Source organism: Anguilla anguilla, chromosome 11 (assembly GCF_013347855.1).
Source record: "Anguilla anguilla isolate fAngAng1 chromosome 11, fAngAng1.pri, whole genome shotgun sequence".
Classification (NCBI taxonomy): domain Eukaryota; kingdom Metazoa; phylum Chordata; class Actinopteri; order Anguilliformes; family Anguillidae; genus Anguilla; species Anguilla anguilla.
The window spans coordinates 25,436,629-25,458,732 of NC_049211.1; the positions used below are offsets into that span (position 1 = coordinate 25,436,629).

At 39.6% G+C, this 22,104-nt stretch overlaps 1 protein-coding gene and 1 long non-coding RNA gene across 5 annotated transcripts in view; both read right to left on the bottom strand.

Moving 5' to 3' along the window:
• Positions 1-387: 387 nt before the first annotated feature.
• The window catches only part of LOC118207780 (synaptotagmin-2-like), a 102,664-nt gene continuing 80,947 nt past the window's right edge, over positions 388-22,104 (bottom strand). For 3 of the 4 annotated variants that reach the window (XM_035381810.1, XM_035381809.1, XM_035381812.1), the window contains 8 exons: positions 18,390-18,618; positions 17,375-17,535; positions 12,539-12,673; positions 11,666-11,833; positions 9,080-9,247; positions 8,625-8,742; positions 8,286-8,419; positions 388-7,857 (listed from right to left, as the gene is read on the bottom strand). In XM_035381810.1, the coding sequence (XP_035237701.1) occupies positions 7,642-7,857; positions 8,286-8,419; positions 8,625-8,742; positions 9,080-9,247; positions 11,666-11,833; positions 12,539-12,673; positions 17,375-17,535; positions 18,390-18,591 (1,302 nt within the window). In that variant the 5' untranslated portion in view covers positions 18,592-18,618 and the 3' untranslated portion in view covers positions 388-7,641. The remainder of the gene's footprint in view (positions 7,858-8,285; positions 8,420-8,624; positions 8,743-9,079; positions 9,248-11,665; positions 11,834-12,538; positions 12,674-17,374; positions 17,536-18,389; positions 18,619-22,104) is intronic. The other variant, XM_035381813.1, reaches the window with a different exon arrangement.
• LOC118207789 lies at positions 12,928-17,368 on the bottom strand. Its single transcript, XR_004761456.1, has 2 exons — positions 14,473-17,368; positions 12,928-14,411 (listed from the first exon to the last, which is right to left on the bottom strand). It is a non-coding gene; the product is annotated as an uncharacterized LOC118207789 (long non-coding RNA).

Here is a 22,104-nt window from a genome sequence, read left to right on the forward strand (position 1 = left end):
AGAATGCCATGTTATTGCAGTGAGCTGTAACATAGCGGTTTGTGTTTTCATGGATGTGTCAGTAGCTTACAAGGTTGGTAAAGCTAATTTAATTGGCTGATTGAACAGGACATCTTGGTACATAATTTTACATTGCTACTGCACTGGCTAATTTACATATTTATAGTACAATGTGACATCCCAATCTGATACGCCTCCCTGGGCATAAAAAGTATATAATTATGAAAATTAAAATTAAATTTAAAATTAAAATTAAATCACAGCAGAACCTGAAAAAACATGACAGAGAAGGATGAATATTTTATGTGCTCCTACACATAAAAAAGCAACACGCATTCCTGTAAAAAACAAAAAAAAATTACCAACGGAAGAAGCAACAAAGACAAGTATAATTAAAAAGCTTATTTATTTCCTATTGACGTAGTACAGAGTTGGAAACACATATGATAAATTTGTATTGAGATATTTAATGTTTGGTTCCTTTGAAGACTTAATGATTGCGAATGTGCAGATGTCCATTAATGCCAGACTGGTAGGAGTCGGGAGCAGCTTTGTTTGCAGAACGCCCCGTTGGGGGGCTGAAGCATGCGATCCACATAAGGTACTATCACTGACAGGAGCACACGCACGACAACGCTGGGACTAGAACAAGCCCAGGCAGAGGAACGAACAGGGTTCTTTTTTTAAAAAGGAGACGAGGAAAAGAGAGAAAGGGGGAAGAGTCTTTGGGACATTATTGTACTGTGGAGATAGGAAGGCGGGGCGAGATGGAAGGAGGGTCATCGGAGAGCAGCGCCGTGACCGCGGTTACAGACTAGCGGCGATGGTGTAATGGCGGCTCTCCAGAAAGCTCTCTGCATACTGGACTCTGGAACGCAGTGGCCACAGAGTGTAAGGTGAGCCGGATCCCCGCACAGTTTGTAACAGAATCTAACTGTCGTCTTTTCATTTTCTGGCGGTGAGAACAGCGCCCCCCCCCCCCCCCTTTCCCACCGGTCCTGATGCAGTCTGACGTCCCAAGTATTAAGGAAAATAGATTTCGGTGTGGTCAGAGTGGACACAGAGCAAAGCCAAACAAGGAATTGGAGAATGATTCACTGACTGAGGCCTGATCACACTCCTCTGCAGATGGTGAGGAAATAAATTCTGTTGCCAAAAGCAGAGCTGTAAAAGCACGAACATTATGATTTCCCTTTTTAAATCCCAAAAACCCTTATCATGTTTTCTCATAAAAATAAAAGATAATAAGAAAATAACACTTTACATTCACTTTACATTCTTATGGTAGATTCATAAACCTTACAAAATCAAAATAACTACTGACAAACAAGCTTGCGTCATACATAATACATGATCTATGATGTTATGTCATTAGCGGCATAATATCATTTTTTAATATATATAAAGTTATGACAGTTAATTTAAGCCAGTTTCATTTGCATATGGTTGTTAAAAGGTCCATGGTCACAATTTCAAACTAATGAAGTTATAAATGTTTTGTACGGTCTGAGTGTTAGACAGAAAATGTGTTTAAAAAGTGCAATGCTGCTATCTTGAATTCAACAAGTTTAAATGGTTAAACAACGGCTGTACATGAGTAGAACTGCAGATTTCTTTCATATAACATATTTACCTCTTATTTTAGCACATCCATTAAAGAAGGGAAGAAAAACAGAAATGGACAGATTAATGCTGATATCAGTGTCTGCACTGAAATTAATAACTGTGAGCCTTCTCGGTTTCACACACTACTAATTATTTAAAGGGCTTGCACCAACATACAAATTTTCCCTGCCATTTCATTACTGTTTGGATGATTTATGAATAACTGAAATATTCAACTGTTTCATACATATTCAGAATGGTAATCCATAGAGTATGTATATAGAACAGATAATTGCATGTTACACATGATTTGTTTTATAACAAACCAAATCACTGTGGAGGTTATGTCAACATAAAACTTTGGCGTAAACAATCACCAGGTCTTATCTTACCCGCCTCACACACACACAAACATATGTATTTATTTGTGTTATTGTGACATACTTTATCCTGATGATAGATACTGCTCAGTGGTTACCGTTCACATTATCTACATATTTTATTTCCATCAGCTAATAATTATTGATCTCTACTTTTAGATTATTAAGAGATTGAATACCCAAGCTAAGCATGTCCAGTTTTCATAATAAAAGCGAACCAGGAATTGGATGCAAACAGCTGCGCCCAGTATATTCATAAAAGCAGCGTTTTGTGGTTAATTCTGTTGTCAGATGTGAACATCACTGGAGTTTCTCAGCATTGAAAATGCTTGCTAAAAAGAAACAAACAGACCTACAGTTCATTGGTTCATCCCTTTACAGGGTTAGCATAAAACACTTGCAAAATTCAAAACAAACAAGTGAAAAAACTTTACATTTTCAAAATACGAAAAGTAATTATGCACACTGCAAATCAAAAGGCTAGGACAAGCACACTAGTTCCAAAACGTAGTCTAATTTATTACATCAGTGTCGAACTTAAAGGTGCATGTGACAGAATAACTATATACAAAAGAAAAAAGGAACTAGAGAGCAAATGTTTCGGCTAAATGCTTTCATCAGTGCGTTCATTTGCCATTGATAAGTATACAGCCAGATGCAACAAATGGTTTACATACTACATGCTGGTACAAGTATTCCAATAGCCAATCAGAATAAGCCAATTTAATCCATACCAGGATGATGCAAGTACATCCCCCACCAAGCAGCCCAGCCCACACAATCAGTACAGGAAAACAGAGGGCGAAACATTCAAAACAAATATAAAATAATGATTCAAACAAAAAATGCAAACAGATCCGCATCAAAACTATACATAATCATTAGGGTTATAATATTAACCCTTCAAACACTACAGTACAGCACACAACACATAATAATAAAAATAGATAAATTGCAGATGACATAGAACCCCTCACACATATTGGCATTACTCTAAGCGCAACTAGCATTCTCTTCTTATTTTCTGAATAACAGTTCAAAAATACAAAATTAAGAAGTGAACAAATATCAGGGAAACAAAAACAAAAGACTGACTCAAAATATCAAAAGCTAAACATGACAAAATGGCTTTTGCTGCAACAGGATAAGGTACACCAGTTGAAATGATACAGGACCGAAAAGTGCTCTTAATACGCAAAAGCTATTCACAGGGTTGAGCTAACAGAGATATGTTTTTAGTAAGTAAATATTCTACACAGCTGAGCTCTATGTTTTAGTGCTCAAGTCTTATGGCTTTATTTTATTTTGTTCAACAATCTGTAAACACACATACACACATGTTGTTCAGTCAAATGTTGTAAACCAAATCCTGTAACAATATAGACAGTATTGTTAAGCAGGCACAAAACACAGGTTTAGAATACAGTAGACAAAGGGGACTCCAAGACTTGAGGAAGCTGTGGTGGAAGTGGTGTTCTCTTAATTTCCCCCTTCAGACTACTGTTATAAGCTTGTTTACCAAGACTAAATACCAGTAGTAATGTTGAAGTAAGTATGGTAGCTAAGACAAATCAAACAAAAAAGTAAGTGCATAAAAAATATTCTTAAAAAATTTTGAAATTCTTAAAAAAAGGGAGAATCTCAATTCAACCATGTGGTTTGTCCATAAAAATGCAAATATTTAGCAATTTCCCATTTCTTTAGCAGTTTCACAATAGCAGTGATAGATGAAAGTTGTTATTTTAATTATAACATAAATTAATATGTTAAATGTGTTATTCTAACGCTGGAAAAAATCATAATAAAAATCAACCATTATTTCATAAATATCATTATTTTAAAATGCAGACAGTAACACTGCCATACTGCCCGGCTCAGATGATGTATGAAACAGGCGAATAATGGAATTTCTAATCACTTCACCTTGGAGCCCCCAATGTGCAAGACAACTGGCATGTTTACTGCTGTTTATTGGAAAAGAAAAAAAAAAGATTAAGTACTGAACAAACCAAAATTAAAAAACACAATGAAAATTCACAAAAACATAACAAGCATGCAGCAAGATTATCATCCTACATTAATTCACACACAGCACTAAACAATACTCTTGTTCACATGTAGTTCAGGCATGGATAGAGTCTGAATATTACTAATTATATTATTTTTGTACATTCTTTCCCATACCCATTCTCAGAAAATACAGATTTATTTCATTTAGAAAATATACAGTCAGTGCATCTTTTTTTCTTCATTTTATTATTAAAATGACAAATGGCACGCACTTACACAATATATCTTTCCTTTGTCTTCAAAACATGCTGCTATTTACAATATTGTATAGAAACATGCAGTATTAACAAATATGATCTATGTATATATAGGCAAAATTACACACCAATGGATTTTTGATTGCTTGCATGTTCTATTTTGTTCTATTTTCCTACTTGCTATGTTTCTGGATCAATAGAGGAAAGAGATGACATTGAAATATGTTTGGTCTTTCTGAGAGAGCTTTGATGTATAATTTTTGCACTGTAATTATTTAACAACTGTTAGTGAAGGTATGGGGCAAGGTTCTTCCAATTGATTGGCCATTTGTCAAAACATAAGTCAATCATTATGCTGAAATGACGTCTGGAATAATACTTTCAACAATATTTCAGCTGGCTCAAACAAATCACACTGTTCAAACGAATTGCATCCAATTTAATCTCATCAATATTGTACATACAGTAATTTGAGTTGTACAACAATATTGGAGGGAATGTTAATGCAGAACGCAAGATATAAATACAGATGTTTTTAAATCAATGGCGATCAGTTCAGGGGCTCAGCTGATCTATGTTCAAAAAGAAAATATCCGAAGAGTTTTTGTTTGCCTTCCATACTTATAGTTGTCCATATTTATATGGGGAAAGGTCTTTATAAATTCTCTAAGAATGCAGCCCCCCCATGCTTGTTCACCAGTTTACTCATTTTCAAGGGGATCTTAATGCACAGAAAAAGGTAAGATTTCACAAACTATCTGGCCTCAACCAGTGTATTCACATCTGCATCAGTTAAATCAATTTTGTAGATACAATTTGAGTGTGCTGGACGCGATAAACAATCATTTTTTTCAGTATTTTATAACTTTTTTTATTTTTTACATTTTTAATTTTATTTTATTTTATTAATAAAAATAAACTTATTCAGTGAATGGGCTTCCTGAAAGCCAATGAAATAAACATTAGGGCTCCTGTCAGACTGTGAGGAGGAATAAATCCAAAGCGTTGATGGTTTTCAGAATTTGCAGATGTTTTTTCAGCACATTGTATGAACATAATACAATATCAGAAGGAGGTGAACTACATTGCTTAGGACCAACCCATCCCTTCAAGCTAGTGCGACAGGAAAGGTAAGCAAAACAAGTTCTATTCCGACAAGCATTGATGCTTTCTCTATGCATAGAGGGACTGCATCTCTTGAGCAACCTGAGGATTTCAGTTGAGGAAATGACTACTTCCCAGTCACAGGCCAGATGTTTGTATATATTATCCACACAAGTGCCACCTTTGACCTTGGCTAGTGCCAGTATTTACATAAAAGCACAGCATGCAAGCTGTTCCCTGGAACTGAGCAGCATATTATAATGCATTCTCCCCAGGACACCAAATTCTCAGACAGACACTGTGAAAAAAATGTCAGGTGAATTGAATACAGGGTCTGCAGAAAGGCATTTAAAAAGCATGTTTTAAAGGCAAATTCATAAGTATTTCACTCTCATCCTTTCCATGCACATTCAATAGAAATGAGCAATCTTTGGCCAGACTGCCTTGAGTACCACACAATGCAGATTCAAGATGATTCAGCATAACACCACGCATAAGAAAAACAATTGCAGCACTTTTTGAACAAAAAATTACCCTATAGTGCAATTCAGTTCAGCAGTTCTGTAATTCACATTTGAAACACATATAACAGTACCTTCTTTTTGACAATCTCCATCCAATCAAATAATAAATATGAAACATGAATAAAAAATAAAAAATGCATGTGTATATTTATATTAAGGCATAGCCTGCACTGTGAGATAATTTAAAAACATGACAGCTGAATCAGCAACAATAAAAACATGAAAATGTTATAAACCATTCTAGTAATATACATTTCAAATGACCTATTCCTTAGTTTTGTTCAGGCAACAATTGTATTACTTTTTGCCTAAACAAAAATAAAGCTTAATATATTTTTTGTGTATCATGTTAAAACAGAATTCAACACGTATTCAACTGTAAAGTGCTTTAGGGTGAGGTCCCATTGATGTGAAATAAAAGAGGAAAAGGAAAACAATTGCATTGTTTCTTTGACGTAAAATATTTTTTCACATCTCATGACTTTGCAAAAGAGTTGGTTCTCTTGGTAAAAGGGATGCATGGATTTGTGAACCAGTGAGTAAATAGGCATAGCTTTGGATCATAATTTGAAACTACAGGTGCTGATACAGTATGTGGTAGATTGCAGGCAGTACAATACTGTAGATGCCTGTTGAGCTTCATGTTTGCAGTTTCCAATGAAGGTTATATGGAAGTTAAAATTGTGGAAGACACAGTTGCCCAATAAATACTCAAAATCATGAAGAACCCACCTTGTCTCAAAACAGATATCTACATCAGAACAATGGACACATCAGTACTTAGGGCATCGCTCGAGTAGGGAGCAACAGATATGCTACTACTTACAAATATGCCGTGTAGTTCTCATGCGCCATTTAACTAAACTGTTAAATACTTTAGGTTACGCTAAGAAAATGAAACACGCTAATGTTCGAAGCTATACAGGATTTGCGTTTCAGGTCAGGTGAGCACTGAGTAGCCACTCATTGGATATCATTGCAAACCTTTCCCCCCCAAACCATATGGACTGTTACACTTAACAAAGAATGGTGTTTGTCTCACTGAATATTTCACAAACACTGTACCTAAGAATATGGCTGAGGAGAAGGAAAAATAAAACACTAAAGCTTTGATTTAGATGACATGGTCAATCCCATATATTTCTTGTCCCCTATGCCTTATTCATCCCAGGAAAGGACTGCAGACATGAATCAGGCGTGTATGATAGCTGGTTTATATGGGGGTATGCCAGGCACCTTATGAGTGCCCCCACCAGCATGCTGTTCCTGAGGACCAAGCCCCAGGCAGCCGTTTAGCATACCGTTTATGAAGGAAAGGGAGCAGAATGGTGAAGATGCCATACATACCTCTATACCAAATAAATGCCTGTTTTTCCCCAGATATCATTTGCAACTGGGTTCCTAATTTAGTGCCTAAAACTCCCCCTCCTCAGTTGCAAATGAGCAATAGTGCAGTTCACTACCTCTGAAGCAACATGCCTTTTTAAAGGTACATTACAAGTTATCCAATATAAATACTTTCCCTATTCACTGTACAGTCTTTCTGCGTATGGAAATTGCTGAGGTCTATATAAAAAAGGTTTCAGTTGTTAGTCACTTAACTTTATTTTTTACATTTTTTGTGGTTGTTTTTGTTCAGCTTTTGTTTGATTTTTGTTGGTAATCCATGAATGCCATGCAGTGTTGGATATCAAGTTAGTCGGTTAGTAGGTTAGTTGGGTGGGGGTGGGGGGTGAGGGTGGAGGTGTGAAGTGGGGGGGGTTACTTCTTCCCAGCCAGGGCCGCCAGAATGGCATCCACCTCCTCCTCAGGCTTGAGCGGGTGCCACTGGGCAATGGGGCGTCGAGGGTTAGCCAGCATGTCGGACCAGTGCCTCAGCTCTGTGCCCGATGCCTTGCTGCCAACAAAAATCTTGCCGATGGCATCATTCTTGCCAATCTTATCATAGTCCAGCACTGTGACCACAGCTTGGATTTTCTAGAGTAAAATGAAAATAAACATCTTCATTTAATTGCTTTTAACAAAAGATATACACCTACATCAAATCTGGTGGAAAATATGAGATACTTGAGACACATCATTCTGACTTTGTCATTAAGGTAAAGTGGCCCTTGCTTATCTAAACACTAAGTATCTACAGTGGTCCGAGCAATGTAATTGCAGTGGGCATGTACACTGTACTTAAACTGGGCTCTGTAGGTTTAAATTTAATATTATAATTGTGTAGGGAAGAAAATTATCTACAAGCAAATGAAATTGTGCGCTGTAGCGATATATAGACACGCAGTAGTTTCTCTGTACCTTCATGCAGGTATTTGGGCCACTTACCGTAAAGTAGGACAGTTAAATTCCTGATTTCCATAAAAAGAATACAACAGTACTAATATTGGAACAGTGTACTGTACCTGCATCTGCTCCAAAGGAATTTCAAAGCTGAAGGATTCATTGTAGTAAGGGTTCAGGGTGTTCTTCTTCACTGTGGTCTTCTTCTTCTTCAACCTCTTACCATTCTGCAGAAGGTGGATCTTCACATAGGGATCTGCACAAAGACCAGCCAATGGCTACATTAATCATTTCCCCCTCACATTTCTGTGATGCAGCGCCTTGGAATTATGCTTCCAACAAATCCCACAATTGTATTTTTGCTGTAACTGGCTGCTTCAACTTAGGTTTGTTCATAGACTTTGTTTCCTAGACTTTTCTGAAATGGTGCAGTGCGTAATGGTGCTTGGCTGTTTGCTCACCTGAGAGCCCGCCCACGTCCATCTTCTTGAGGTTTTTCGCTTCCAGAATGCAGATGGTGAGTTTCCCAGCTGTGGGGACATAGCGGAGGGAGATGCAGATATCCCCCAGCTTCTCTGGCTGTGGGAGAAACGAGCACAGAGTGAGAGTTTTACACACACACACACACACACACAGGCATACATTAACTACACACTCACATACACGCACATGCAGGCAGGTCCAGAGAGGGACCAAATGTTATCTGTTAGAGTTGAATTAACACTGAACATTTTACTGTGTACGCACTCACATACACGCACAAGTACACGTACTGTACTGCACATACACAGTACACCCACACACCGGACCAGTTCAGAATTTGACCTAAAATATATATATGTAACCCAGGTCTGAAAATGATAGAGACAATGAGATGATAAGTGCGAATAAATCAGTGAGAAGGTAAAGTGATTACCTCTTCTTTTTCTACACTCTCCAGATCTCTCCACTCCTCGATGGGCTGGCCCAGATCAATCTGGTTCATGGCGATCTTTACCTCCCCGATGATGTCATGTTTGGAGAAGCGGTCAAAGTCGTAGACGGACATCACAAGGGTTTTCCCCCCAAGCTCCTGGTAGGGAATCTGGAGTACAGACAAGAGCAAGCAGTGAGCCATGGCTGCAAAAATCATTTCCATTTCATTTTTTATATTCATTTTGCTAAATGGAGATTTTTACCCTGTTCAACCCCTCCAACAGGACCACCATTCAGGACTGTCTGACAATTTGCTCTATGTCAGATTCCCTGTGTGTGAGTGCACTGTTCCTCCCAGAAGCAGCAGAAAGGCGTTGTTCTTGATGTCCTTATGATCGAGCAGCCATGTTGGCATAGGGCAGGATGAGTTGGGGGGTGGGGGGGGGGGGGTGCTATCCTTATCTAACTAGTGTAGAGGCACCATTTTATTGTCGGCCAAACGTGGCTGTTCATGCACATGCTTCGGCTGCTAATGCACCCTGAACCTTGTTGATAATGGGCCCTGGTAGCAGCTGCTTGCCTTGCACACACCATGAGACTCCTGTCTCAGGGATGATCTAGAATGACTCATAGAGCATGAAGAAGACGGCATGACATCAGGTCTCACAGAACGACTGCTCCACTGACTTCAATGGGGAAACAGATTTGAATAAAATAATTAATTTGTCATTCAACAGTGGCAATACACTTTGCCAGGATATAATGTGAGTATTTTGACAGTCTTTTGGGAGGGTCATTGACATGGTACAGTGCTATATTAAAAACAACTGGGATTTCAAAATGTGCATACGCCTACAGAATTTTAGCAGACATGGGTCAGTAAGCCTATGCAGTGGTCCCAATTTCAATATCCTGAGATTTATTCATTATGGCACGTAGGCAGTAGGTATTAAAAAATTATTTAGTGATGTTAGTAATTTTGTCAGATGTATTTCATAAGGTATTGAGGTTACAAGTTATCATTGGCATTTAAAATTCAAAGTAATGAACAGAATGCAAAACTTCAAAATATGTTTTATGCTTTTGTCAAGTGTATGGGTATATGAATGTAGCTAAAATAGGCTACAGTTATCATTATAAACTTAGACAGGCTACAGGAAAACTAGATCAAATAAATTGGCCCAATACTTCATTATGGTGAACTGTCAAAATCATGCATCTGTTCAGTTTCAACAAATATTAAATAATAAATTGGGAAAAATGCTTCATTCAAATGAAACTGAAATTTTAAATGGAGAAAACCTAAACAATAAAGATGTAACAAATTTAAGTAAAAATGTTAATTTTATCCAATGAAACATTTTTTTCAGAGTACAAGGTGTTTTTAGTTTGGTATTGCCACAACAAAAAATAGCCTAAAGGAACATATCTCTAGTTACTGTATGTAGCAAAGGTCATTACTCTATGTTATCATACCAAACACCTAGCTTGAAAGGTAGCAGGCTCATCGAAGTATGTAATTCGATGTAAAGTGAATGTTAATTTGGCCAGGGATTTGGTATGATTAACAGGAAATCAACCAGCAAAGTTTAAATAACCTAACTAATGTTCACTACCTTGACCATGGCACTGTTATGCTGTTGACTGCATTACTGAATGTCCTTTAGAATGCTTCCTGCCACTCCTTTTTCTGCTCTGGCTCTGTAGCCTCATTTGGTCTTTTTTAATTCATATTGTAATTATTTTAATCTTTTACATCTATATAATAATTAACAGTACAACAACTCTTCATCATGTCCATTTCCCCATATAATTAATTGATGGAATTTTGTGTTTTCCCCCCTTCATCTCAGGTTCTAAGGATCTCTGAGCTAGGTTCCCCACATGACTAATTCCATAGATCTGTTAGCACATCTACTGTACAGTATGCCATATACTGCAATAATATTTCAGCAGAAGCATATTACTGAATCGCACAATCAGCACTTGGAGAATTATTGATTCACATGACACAGCCAAAAAATATGAAAGTGCACACATTGGGTGATATATATTGTTCCTTTAAATGTTATGAGCTTCCTACAGTTTAGCTCCACAGGACTGGATATAAGCAGGTTTTAGAGATCTCAAAAAGTATTGTTCAAGGTCAGCGCCTTTGATTCGTTCTATGACGTATGGAGTAGTTACATACATAGCAGAGCATTCCAAATTGCATCATGTTAACCCCAGAGAGCACAGAATGTGACTTCCTTATGGACAGCTGACTTTGTCTGTACAGAAATCAGGAGGGAAATGTAGGGGGGAAATCTTGTAAATCTCACCTTAAAGTAAGCGAGTGCTAACAAGTCTGTCCTATGTGATATTGCATAGCCACCTCGGTACAGTGCCTACATACATATGAAAGGCATATTTACACTTCCCTCTCTAGTAGGGCCCATAGCATCCAAACCCCCATAGAATCTCCTATGAGACTGCATTCAGATCTCCTCTAAGACATCTGACGTAAAGGTAAAAATTCACTTGTCTTACTTAATGCAATGCATTGGACATTAGTACACACACGAGAAGAGCAAATCTGTCAGCTTACCTTGAATACGAAGGACTCGTTGAAGACAGGGTTGAGAGTTTTCTTGTGTACTTTGGTGTCAAACTTCTTCTTCTTGTCGGGCAGGATGAAGACCTTCACGTAGGGGTCGGATGTGCCGCCCGCGTCCATGGAAATGAGGTCGGCAGCCTGGAGGATGCCCACGGTGAGCTGGAAAGAGGGGCCAAACAGGTCAGTGAGTCTGCCTGAGAGAGAGAGCAGGGAGAGGGCATCTCCTGCCCTTGGATGCTCCATTCTCTTTTCACAAGACACAGAGCAAATCTCCACTACACAAACTTGATTTATGTCCTCTTTAAAGGAAAAAATAAACTTTGAAGGAGAAATATAAAGACAATGGCTTTTTTATACTGAAGATTACTTGAGATAGTTGGGAGGATCAATCTGCAGCAGTGTCATAAATATGTCATGCCGCTTAAAGACAGGACACACTTTCAGAACATCACTTCTTTCTGTTTATATTGCATATAGGCCAGTGTTTTTTTTTCTCTCAGAAATTTATATTAGCCCAAGACTTCATCTTTTTCAAAAAAAATGAAAAAGATAAAACAAGACAGTCTGTACTTTAAAGTTTTTTCAATTAATTTTTTTAGAAATTACTACTTGTCCAGCCTTACTTTACAAGTTGTTACTTTTTTGTTTGGCTCTCTGAATTACATCAGACAAACTAAGCTGGAGAGGGTAACAGTACTGAGTATTAAGAGTTCCTGTAGGAAAAAAACAAAGAACCACAAAACAATTTTATGAAGAGCAGACAGTCCAGAAAGGAGAAAGAACAATGGTCCTTCCGTAATTTATTCTGATTGTTCTGCAAGAATTCAACACCCCCTGGAAGGTCCTCTTTTTTCCCACACATACCTTGTTGTCCTGGAAGTCATAATCCAGGGAGTACTGCAGCTTCCCAAGCTTTTCTTCCTCTTTCTCCTCTTCCTCCTTCTCATCTCCAGTCAGCCCTGTCTCTGCATCATCGTCATCGTCGTCATCCTGTTGTTTCTGCAGCGGTAGACCAGAGGGACAGAGGGGGGGGTCAGGGTTCAGAGGTCACTGCAGAGGCCCGCACCACCGCATGCTGCGCAATTGGAGTTCCTCTGCCAGGTCAGTCACAGCACCTACCTGCCAATCGTCCGGCTTACCTGACTCCGCCCGGGTGCCAGGACACTCACGTGCTGTCACTAGCGCAATCATTTGGTGATGGATGCTTGCAACATGACTTGATTTCACACTTTCCTTAGGTGACACATTTTGGGATATTCAATGTATTTGTTTGGGTTTTTTTTTTTTTTACTTGGGTGAGGAAACTCGATCTGTGTAAAATAAATGAACGACCTGTTGAACAGAACTGCTGTGGCTCACTGCATAACTCAACCTGGACTAATGTTGAGTGCCTGGACCATGTAGATCAGATATTCATAAATATAAACAAAGGAAGTAAGCAATAAGACCACAAATGAAATGATCCCTGTCTTTAGCCAGCAGAAAAGGAATAACACAGAGACCGAGCTAACAAACCCATTTGTCCTCCAACTCTGTATGGCACTGACTACAGTGTTAATCCGCCTCCTCAACTTCACCACTGGACAAATTGAGCTCAGAAGGAAACAGAAAAGTCCTGGGTCAGCACTACACCATGACATGGTGGCAGAGAGACTGCAGCTTTACCCGACTGAGTGGACACAATGCTGAATCTTATTTCAACTTCAAACAGCCCATCAATTTCCTCCCTCTGCCTTCCATCATCCAGAGAAATGTGTCACTTTTGCAGTGTTAATGTAACGTCCCATCACAAACTGTCTTTGTCTGGAGCACACACAAGTGTATTTTTAGGTTCTGGCAATAACAATGCAGTCTGAACAATATCGAAAGATCATTCTATTTTCACATAGTCACTGTATTGTATCACATAATGCGACTAGAATGTACAGCAAGTGATACATATAAAAAGCTTTGTAATGTATTGCATACAAAAATAATCTAAGCAAAGAAATATAAGCTAAATAATAATAAGAATCCCCTGAACCCTGCCAGTCTGAGTGGCTCTCTCCTTGAATTAGAATGCAAATTCAATTCAGGGGATGATTCGAGCCTGTGATGGATATACTAAATTCCAATATTCCTTTAATAAATTACGTTCCGCAGCGCAGTCCTAAATAGATAAAGACAGGCTGATAACACTCTCTGTGCATCCCTCGGGACAAGCGACAGAACAAAGCGTGCCTTGACTGCAGGAGCAGTCAAAACACAGGCCTTCTATATCCTTTCCAACTCTTTCGTCAGTTTTTTTCAAGTCAAAAATGGCAAATAAGATTTGACTTCATGTAAATTAGATTAAACAACCCTGTTATGAATAAATGTTTGGCAGCCTTAAGGTGACATCCAACCGAACGTCCAATTTTCTCTGTACCCCTGATAGAAAAAATATCTTTTTTAAACTGTCATATATATAACCAAGGAACTGGTAACACACACAGCTCAAACAGAAAAACAAGAAGTCACGTAGTGTCAAAAGTCTGAGAGTGATGCTGCATTTTTAGTTTGTTACATTGTTTTAAATTGATGTCTGGGTTGGAGTGTTTTAAGAGAAAAGAAAGATGTTCAGAACCTTCTTGGTGAGAGTTGGAGCCTTGGAGAGTTGCGGGAAGACTTAATGGCGGGCGCATGCGCAGCAGAATGTGCACAACTGAGAGGACAGACTGTGCTCGTACCTATGTGTGCTCGTACCTATGGCTCGTACCTATGTGTGCTCGTACCTATGTGTGCTCGTACCTATGTGTGCTCGTACCTATGGCTCGCACCCTGGAGAGAACCCGCCAGGGGATCGACTCAAGTGCGCCAGTGGGGTTTTTTTACAGCCATTTGTGAACATTTTGATGTTGTGAATGTGCTTAGATGTGTGTGTATTAGGAAAGTTTTCTTTCATTGGTAACAAAGGGTACGTGAAGTAAAACAATTTCCCCTAAAACTTACTTATGGGTTATCTGATTTGTGGAGTTTGTGATTATATGGGGGCTTGTGTGTTTTATTTTAATATCACATTAAGTTAACTATATGGTAACTTATTGCTATAGGGTAGCTCATAGCGAATTCACCATCTACATTGATGGCCCAGGCCTCTATAGATGAGTCATAACCAGAGTGAAGTTTGGATTTAGCCATCTCGTTTCCATCCGGAAAAGAATTAAATTAAAATACTCCTTAAAAATGTGTTCTTTAACTCTACTGGTGCAGAGTCTCGCGAGGCAGGTGTTACACAGTTCTTCTTGCCCTACAATATGTCTGAAGGCAAAGCATGGTGGAAAAACAGCAGATACAAGACTTAAAGTATCAGCTTTGTATCCTCAAACACAGCTTACCTGCTTGCCAAACCTTTTGTAATAGAATCTATTTTATCAAAAACAAGGAAAGTTTATAATCTTGCTATCTACCTTAAACCCGGAAACATTTCTTCACCAGTGAAAACCAAGTTACCTTACCCTGAAAGAAAACATGTTTTGGATATTTTCAAAACTCATTTTGTGTTATAAACCAAATTATAAAAAACATAAAACAAGGATTTTACCCTTATCAGACATCCATAATGTGTACAGAAGCGGTATCTGTTGTTATGTTGGCAGATTAATACTTTAAAAAAGGAATAGTTCTCACATGAACCATTTGAATCCCACTGCAACAGGAAACATCTCTGATTTTGAAATACAATTTTCTCCTCTATTGCTTTTGTATTTTATACCATGGGTCAGCTGGGAAAGTTACTCTCAAGTCAGGTTGTGGTCATTCCTCGGCATCGACTGGAAGGACAGGTGTGGGATTTGTCAGAAGTACAGGTGGCATTGTCTGATTGTGATCTCTGGACATGTGGATTCAGTTGATTATCCAAGCAGAGGTCACTGCTATGGAGATTATTATAATAGTTCCATTTGTATTTTAAAACACTATGTTCACAGTTTATATTGCAGTAGGTTTTTTATTGCAAAATCAGCATTGTCTTGAGCTACCTTGCCAACTGCCAGGAAAAAGCAAGAATAACATATTTTCAATGTATCTACTGTCCCATAGATGACCAATATATGCTAGCAAGATATTCAGAAATCCTTGTTAGGGGGTGTGCCACCGTACTTGACAAATAGCCAGTCATGTCCTTCATACATGCATGTTAGTGAACACCAGTGTTTCACTTTGTGCATCTTCATCCAAAACTTTAACATTAATTCAAAACTGCACTGATATTCTTAAAAAACTGAGGCAGTTTCCAGCTTCAGTTAAGAAGCTTCAAATATCATTTTTTGTTTTTGTTTTTTCTTTTTTGCTCCTCAATTTTCCGAGGCGTGCCAACTTGCACGGCATATCACATCAAACATATGAAATGAGAAGCAGCTCCGCGCTCTCATCGGCCCCAAGCATCAGCAGCGAGCGTAAGCCCACAAGGCTCAGGATGCCACGGCTTCCATTCCCATCAGCCCCCTCGCCTCAGCTCGCACTGCGCCCCGCCGCCACCGAGGGGCGCCGCGGGCCGTCCACCTACCGTAGAGCAGAGGGGTCCGCGGCAGTCAAGACACACGGTGCACACAAAAGACACAGAGCAGGAGGAGGAGGAGAACAGAGAGAGAGGGAGAGATTGAACCCACAGACACCAGCCAAAGAAAACACAACAACAGAGCCAGTCAACGACACCGCGGGCCGCAGCCGAGAAATGGCACACCGGCACTTCTCCCGCCGCCGTGATTTATCGGTCTTATTTCCATATTTCGGCCATTTTCTGTGCACGGACATTCATTGGAAATTTGTAATTAGTTCAATAGGTGATCTGAGGATGTTAATGACATCAGCTAACATGCTTTCTCTTTGATGCAGAATTTATTTTCTGGCTGAATTTGCTAGTGCCCTGTTCTTTTGATCCATGAGACTTGGTGCTGCTTCAAAGCCCGTGCCTAGCTCGGTACAGGAACCATAATTAATTGGCCGAAACTGCATTTGGAAGCATTGCATTGCTCTCACACCCCTCACATTACTTTACACCCGGCGCAGCGAAGTGTGCCATTTCTCACCTGGGTCCCAAAGCACGAGAAAGTACGACACTCACATTTATCACAAATATGGGATATCAGAGAAGAGGAAATGGAAAAGGAAAAGGCGGGGCTGGGGTGGAGCAGGGCATTCCTGCAGCTAGCTTTCCTGCTCTCCCAACTCGCGGGTGACCTATTAAATCTTTCATATCCCATGAATTTTAAATCACAAAAAACATGACTTTGATTTGAGAACGCCACCGATTCAGACATCTGCATTAGATTGCCAATCCCTCATCCAAATGGTGCTGTCAAGCAGTGGACAAACACAGCACTTCTAGAGCTTTTTTAGCATGCTTAGGTCAAGGGCCGACTTCCCGATATGTGAAGGGAAACGAGCATGAATGCAAATCAGCCCAAATACAATTGGCTCAGTCTAATCCTGCACTCTCTTATCCCTACTCCACTGCTGAATCCTACGGTAATTGATACCTCATGTCCACTGCACTGGAAACCAGACCAACAAAAATATGCATGGGAACAGAATCTTTTGATCAGTCTCCATGTTGGAGTTACATAACCTAACTGTGAGTGGATTAAGCCATAGGCCCTGGAATGCAAAGTATGTCTGCTTTTTGAGCCCTAAGGGGGGGCTTAGGGGTGTGTCTGGGCCACTGGGGGGTGCGTGCCATACCTCTCCTCCCTTCATGTTTTTCATGCCCATATCTCCCTTCCCTTTCTTCCCCTTTTTCTTCTTGCTCTTCTTACAGCAGCACTTTTTGATGATGCAGAAGCAGCAGGTGAGGATGAGGAGGCCGGCGACCACGGCAATGGCGATGAGGGCCCAGGGTGGCACTGGGAGGCACGAGGGGAACAAAAGAGTTAAAAACCGAGCTCACAGGACACTGGTGTTAGGGTCATTTCAGTTTCAAGTCAGTCATTTTCAGACAATTAATTAGAATTTAATGAATATATTTAAATATAAAATAATGAAATTTATTAAATTACATTTTCAATTAATAAATAGAATTCCAATTAAATTCATTAATTGACTGAACTGAAGCTGACCCCAATTTTGCAGCCCACAAGGTAGCATTTGATCACAGAAAAGGAACAGACTGGTCTGCTTTATTCCTACCCTAAGGTAAGAAAGGGGGTTCTTTGGCTTGTTTCCATAGAAGAACCCCCTTCAGTTCTTTATGGAACCCTCTATGGTAGGTGTGAAAAGTGTGAAACCACCATGATTAACCCATTTTCTCAGACAAAGAACCTGTGAACTTGATAAAGTTCCTCTATGGAGAAACAGGAGCCTTTTGAAACCCTTTTTTGAGAGTGTATTTTGGTACTTACACAATGCTATGTAAGTAATGTTTATGAGGAGGACATAGATGTCATTATTGCACTGAGTCCAACACAAGCACCAAAAGGGTTTTAATTTACAATAATGAGACTCAATGGTTCCCAGGGAAATGGGGAAATCTAATCGCACAGTCATTTGTCGCTTCCTGTGATACAATGTCATTGTTCTACACAGTAGCGTAAGAAACAGGATTGAGTTTACTTCCAGTTAAATTCAGGAAAAGACTTGATAATGGCTATAGTGTTCTCAGGAATTTTTGTTCAGATCATGAATTTAATTTCAATTAATTTTCTGAATTTATTAAATTGAAATATAATTGATCTCTGGTTGGAGAGGGGGGTGCACTCACATGGGATCTTGTCAATCTCATTAAGAAACTTGTTCTTGATCTCCTCGAAGACGTCATTCTTGTTCAGGGGCCCTTCAGACTCTGTCGAGTTGTCAGCCACTGTAGAGACGACGGGGGCAGGGGTCATCGTCATGGTGCTGGTGCCGGTGGGCTCCGGCCCCACAATGGCCTCCGGCTTCTTCTTGAACAAGTTCCACTTCATTCTCGATGGCTAGGCTGCGCACAGTTCCTACAGGCAGAGAATCCAGCACATACATGACACTGCTTACTGATGTGTTACCTTGTGGTTCTGATGCGCATACCCGAGTAGTAGTACCATTCCCACCCCAGAAGTGCACAAGGAGAGTTGCTAATGATTTATTCTGTTTATACCATGGAATTCCATAAATATTAAATTGCAAATGTACAAAAAATAAAATAACTATCATACAAAAATGATACATTTTTGTTTTTTTCATCTGCCAAGAACTACAGTTCCTGTACTGTCAATGTGCAGGAAGGGAACTGTAATGTGTCTCGTTTGATACATAGCAGCAAAACACCAGTGTTGTTCAAAGTGATTATACCCACTGGTATTGATTATTCAGTCAGTTAATTACTTGATTGTTGTTGACGTCATTCTGTGTGTGTTTGTGTGTGTGTGTTCATTTACAGCTTTCAAACATGAAATATATACATAATTTTAGTTATGCATTCTCAACCTTTATTTAATCATTTCCGCAAAACATATGTCTGTGCTCTTTTTAATGCAGAATACTACATAATGGATAACAGAAAGCTTTGCTTGCAATGTCTGAATTGCCCCTGTGTTTCCATAGAATGGCAGTACAGCCAGACAAAAAGAACAGCCATGCACCCCAGTGGTGTAGCTCCTAAAGGTATGGAGTTTCAGGGCTAAGATGACCATTCCAGTGTAGTTTGAATGTAGCTGGCTCATTTTTTAACTGGTGATGGGGCACTCCAGAATTACAGGGTTGCACTTTCCCATTCATTGCTCTCTAGCAACCTCTACTGGCAATGCAACACCTGCAAAATAGCACTTTCCCCCGAACATGTTATGTTGCTTAGTCTCAATAATCCAAGTAGAAAAACTATTGGCTGGCTTTGCTAACATAGGAGGTACAATTAACCAATAAATAACTCTTGTAATTCATAACTGTAATGACACAAAGTTCCTTCCTGTCTCTGTTAAGGGATGTGTCTGATTAATTTACCAGACAGTGTTTGACATGGATTTTTAGGCAAAGTCTTTTTTTATCATTCAGAGGGTGACACTTATAACTGTATAGCCTCAGAATAACTTTAGACAGAGTTATGCAAGCAGATGTTGCATAAGACAGGCGAAATTCTGAAACAGTCTGCAGCAAGGAGGAGAATGAAATGAAGAAAAATTCTATCCCCTAGAGATGTGCTGACATATGCCAGCATTCACAACCAGCTGCTCTCTGGCTGAGATTTTCCATTCCCCTCCCTCAGCAGTCTGATCATAATGAACATTCACCGGCGTGTTTGACTGTTTCTCGTGCAAATAAAAATGATCCTTTATGAAACTCCTTATTCCAGACCTCACTGACGGTTCTTCAACTATCCGGTTCTCTTGTGTTCAGTTATCATTGTGATAATAGTAGGCAATGCTCTGCCAGCTGAGAGTTTTTTGACTGGTTCTGGTTAGTACTTGTATAGGAGACCTGGCAGGAAAACCTTATTTCTGCTGAAAGTGGTGTCAGCGGGCCATTGGGACAGTATGGATAAAATAATCTATCTATCTATCCCATCTATCCATATTCCACCTGAACCTTATTTTACATAGCCTAGAACCTTGAACAGTCAGAGATTTGATGGGCTGAGGATGTATTGTCAGTATTATCCCTCTACTTGTTTACTGGGCCAGACACTTTCTTTAGAGACTGAGTATGTGAAAGAATTTAGCAAGTTTATATTTTGTGGGCAGTCAGCCAGAGGGCTGGAAAGTTCACTTCCAGTGCAGATAATCTCTTCTCACAATAAAATAAAAAGCTCCATATAATATTCGCATATGGTCCATTTTTGTAGGGCAGCAGTGTAGTATAATGGGTAGGGACCTGGGCTTGTAACTCGATTCCCAGGTAGGACACATTCATTGTACCCTCAAGCAAGGTACTTAGTCTGACTTGCTTCAGTATATATCCAGCTGTAAAAATGGATACTATGTACGAAAGGCTCATAGTTGTGTAAGTTGCTTTTGATAAGAGCATCTGCTGAATGCCATTAATAACATCTTGCACGTAATTTTATCCCAAACCTAAACAGCATATGCCAGCATTATTCAGTGACAGAGGAAATTATTATTAGGCCTCATTATTATATAAAAAAACAACTGAGAAAATGAAGGAGAATACATTGTGTCCTTTGAATTACTACCAGTGCGGAGAGTATCATGAGGTGGTAGATGAATGTGACTAGGAACTGGAAAAAATGCATGTCGTAAGCAAAGAGGATTACAGTATATAGGCTACATTGGATGGAGAAGTAAATTAGCATCCGCCACACAAACGGAATTGCAGGCATGTTTCATTTTATCGTGCCAGGGCAATGTTCCTCTTGGTCATGTCCACAGAGAAGCTTTTAAAAATATACACTGGCATGTCCACATAACCACATCAGACCTACAGACATTCAAGATGGTACTAACTTAGTTTTCTCCATATTAATTTGTTTTATCTTCTCCCCTCTGCAGAAGAGGAAGGAAGCAGGCTGGGCTTCACTCCGACATCGTGTTCCTGCTCAGGGAGCCGTTGGGATATCTCAGTCACTGAAGTAATCCCGCAGATAAGTCACACACCTCGAGTCCAGGCGGCTCGCGCACCCAGCACTGTGTAACGCTGACGCCAGCCAGCGACACTGTTTATCCGGCAATGGGAAGGCGGTCTGCGGTTCACTGACCCCCCTGGCCACGGCTCTAATATAACACAGCCGAATGCACACGACTACTGTTTGTGCCTTTCCCGGTGGCTGTGTGCGGGTACAGATTACTTCTGTCTAAGCCTCTTGAAGCTACATTAGGACTGAGGTCAAACTGAGGGCCCCTGTCAACATATCCAACATATCAACATATCCATACACAGCCTATGTCCTTTACCCACACAGCTTAAAGAACAAGTAAAGTAATGTAAAATCAATGACCGAGAGTAAGGCTGAAGCTGTGTGGTTAATGATACAGGCCGTACACACTTCGATAAGCAATGTTGTCATGGCGGCCGGAATCTTGGGGCGAGAGATTTATTTTCCCTTCACCACCCCCTATATGTGAAATGAGCTGAGCGAAACTGAATTAAAGTTTAGGGAGATGTTTTGCCCATGCTTTTTGATTAAATCTGATTTCATGCTGGCCTAAGGGGGCCACTGGACAAGAGGCATTTTCACTGCTTTATGGCAGCCATTATCCAAGCTTTTATAATCCGCGCTTCCAGTCTTTCCCACCAAACTTTAAACTAGTTGTAGAAAAGTCTATTAAATCACATGAATAATATATTTCACTTTTTAAGTTTTTACAAAGTTATTTTTAAAAATGACTTTTATTTCCACCATGCCCTGTATTTAAGGGAGACATTTGCTCTCGGGCCACTGTGACAAAGTGCAGAATCGGGCATCGTAAGGACAATCTGTCTCTCGTGCCAGACAGAGAAAGGCCATAAATGTTGGCCTCTGTTACAAGGGGCTTTGGGGAAGGTGGGTA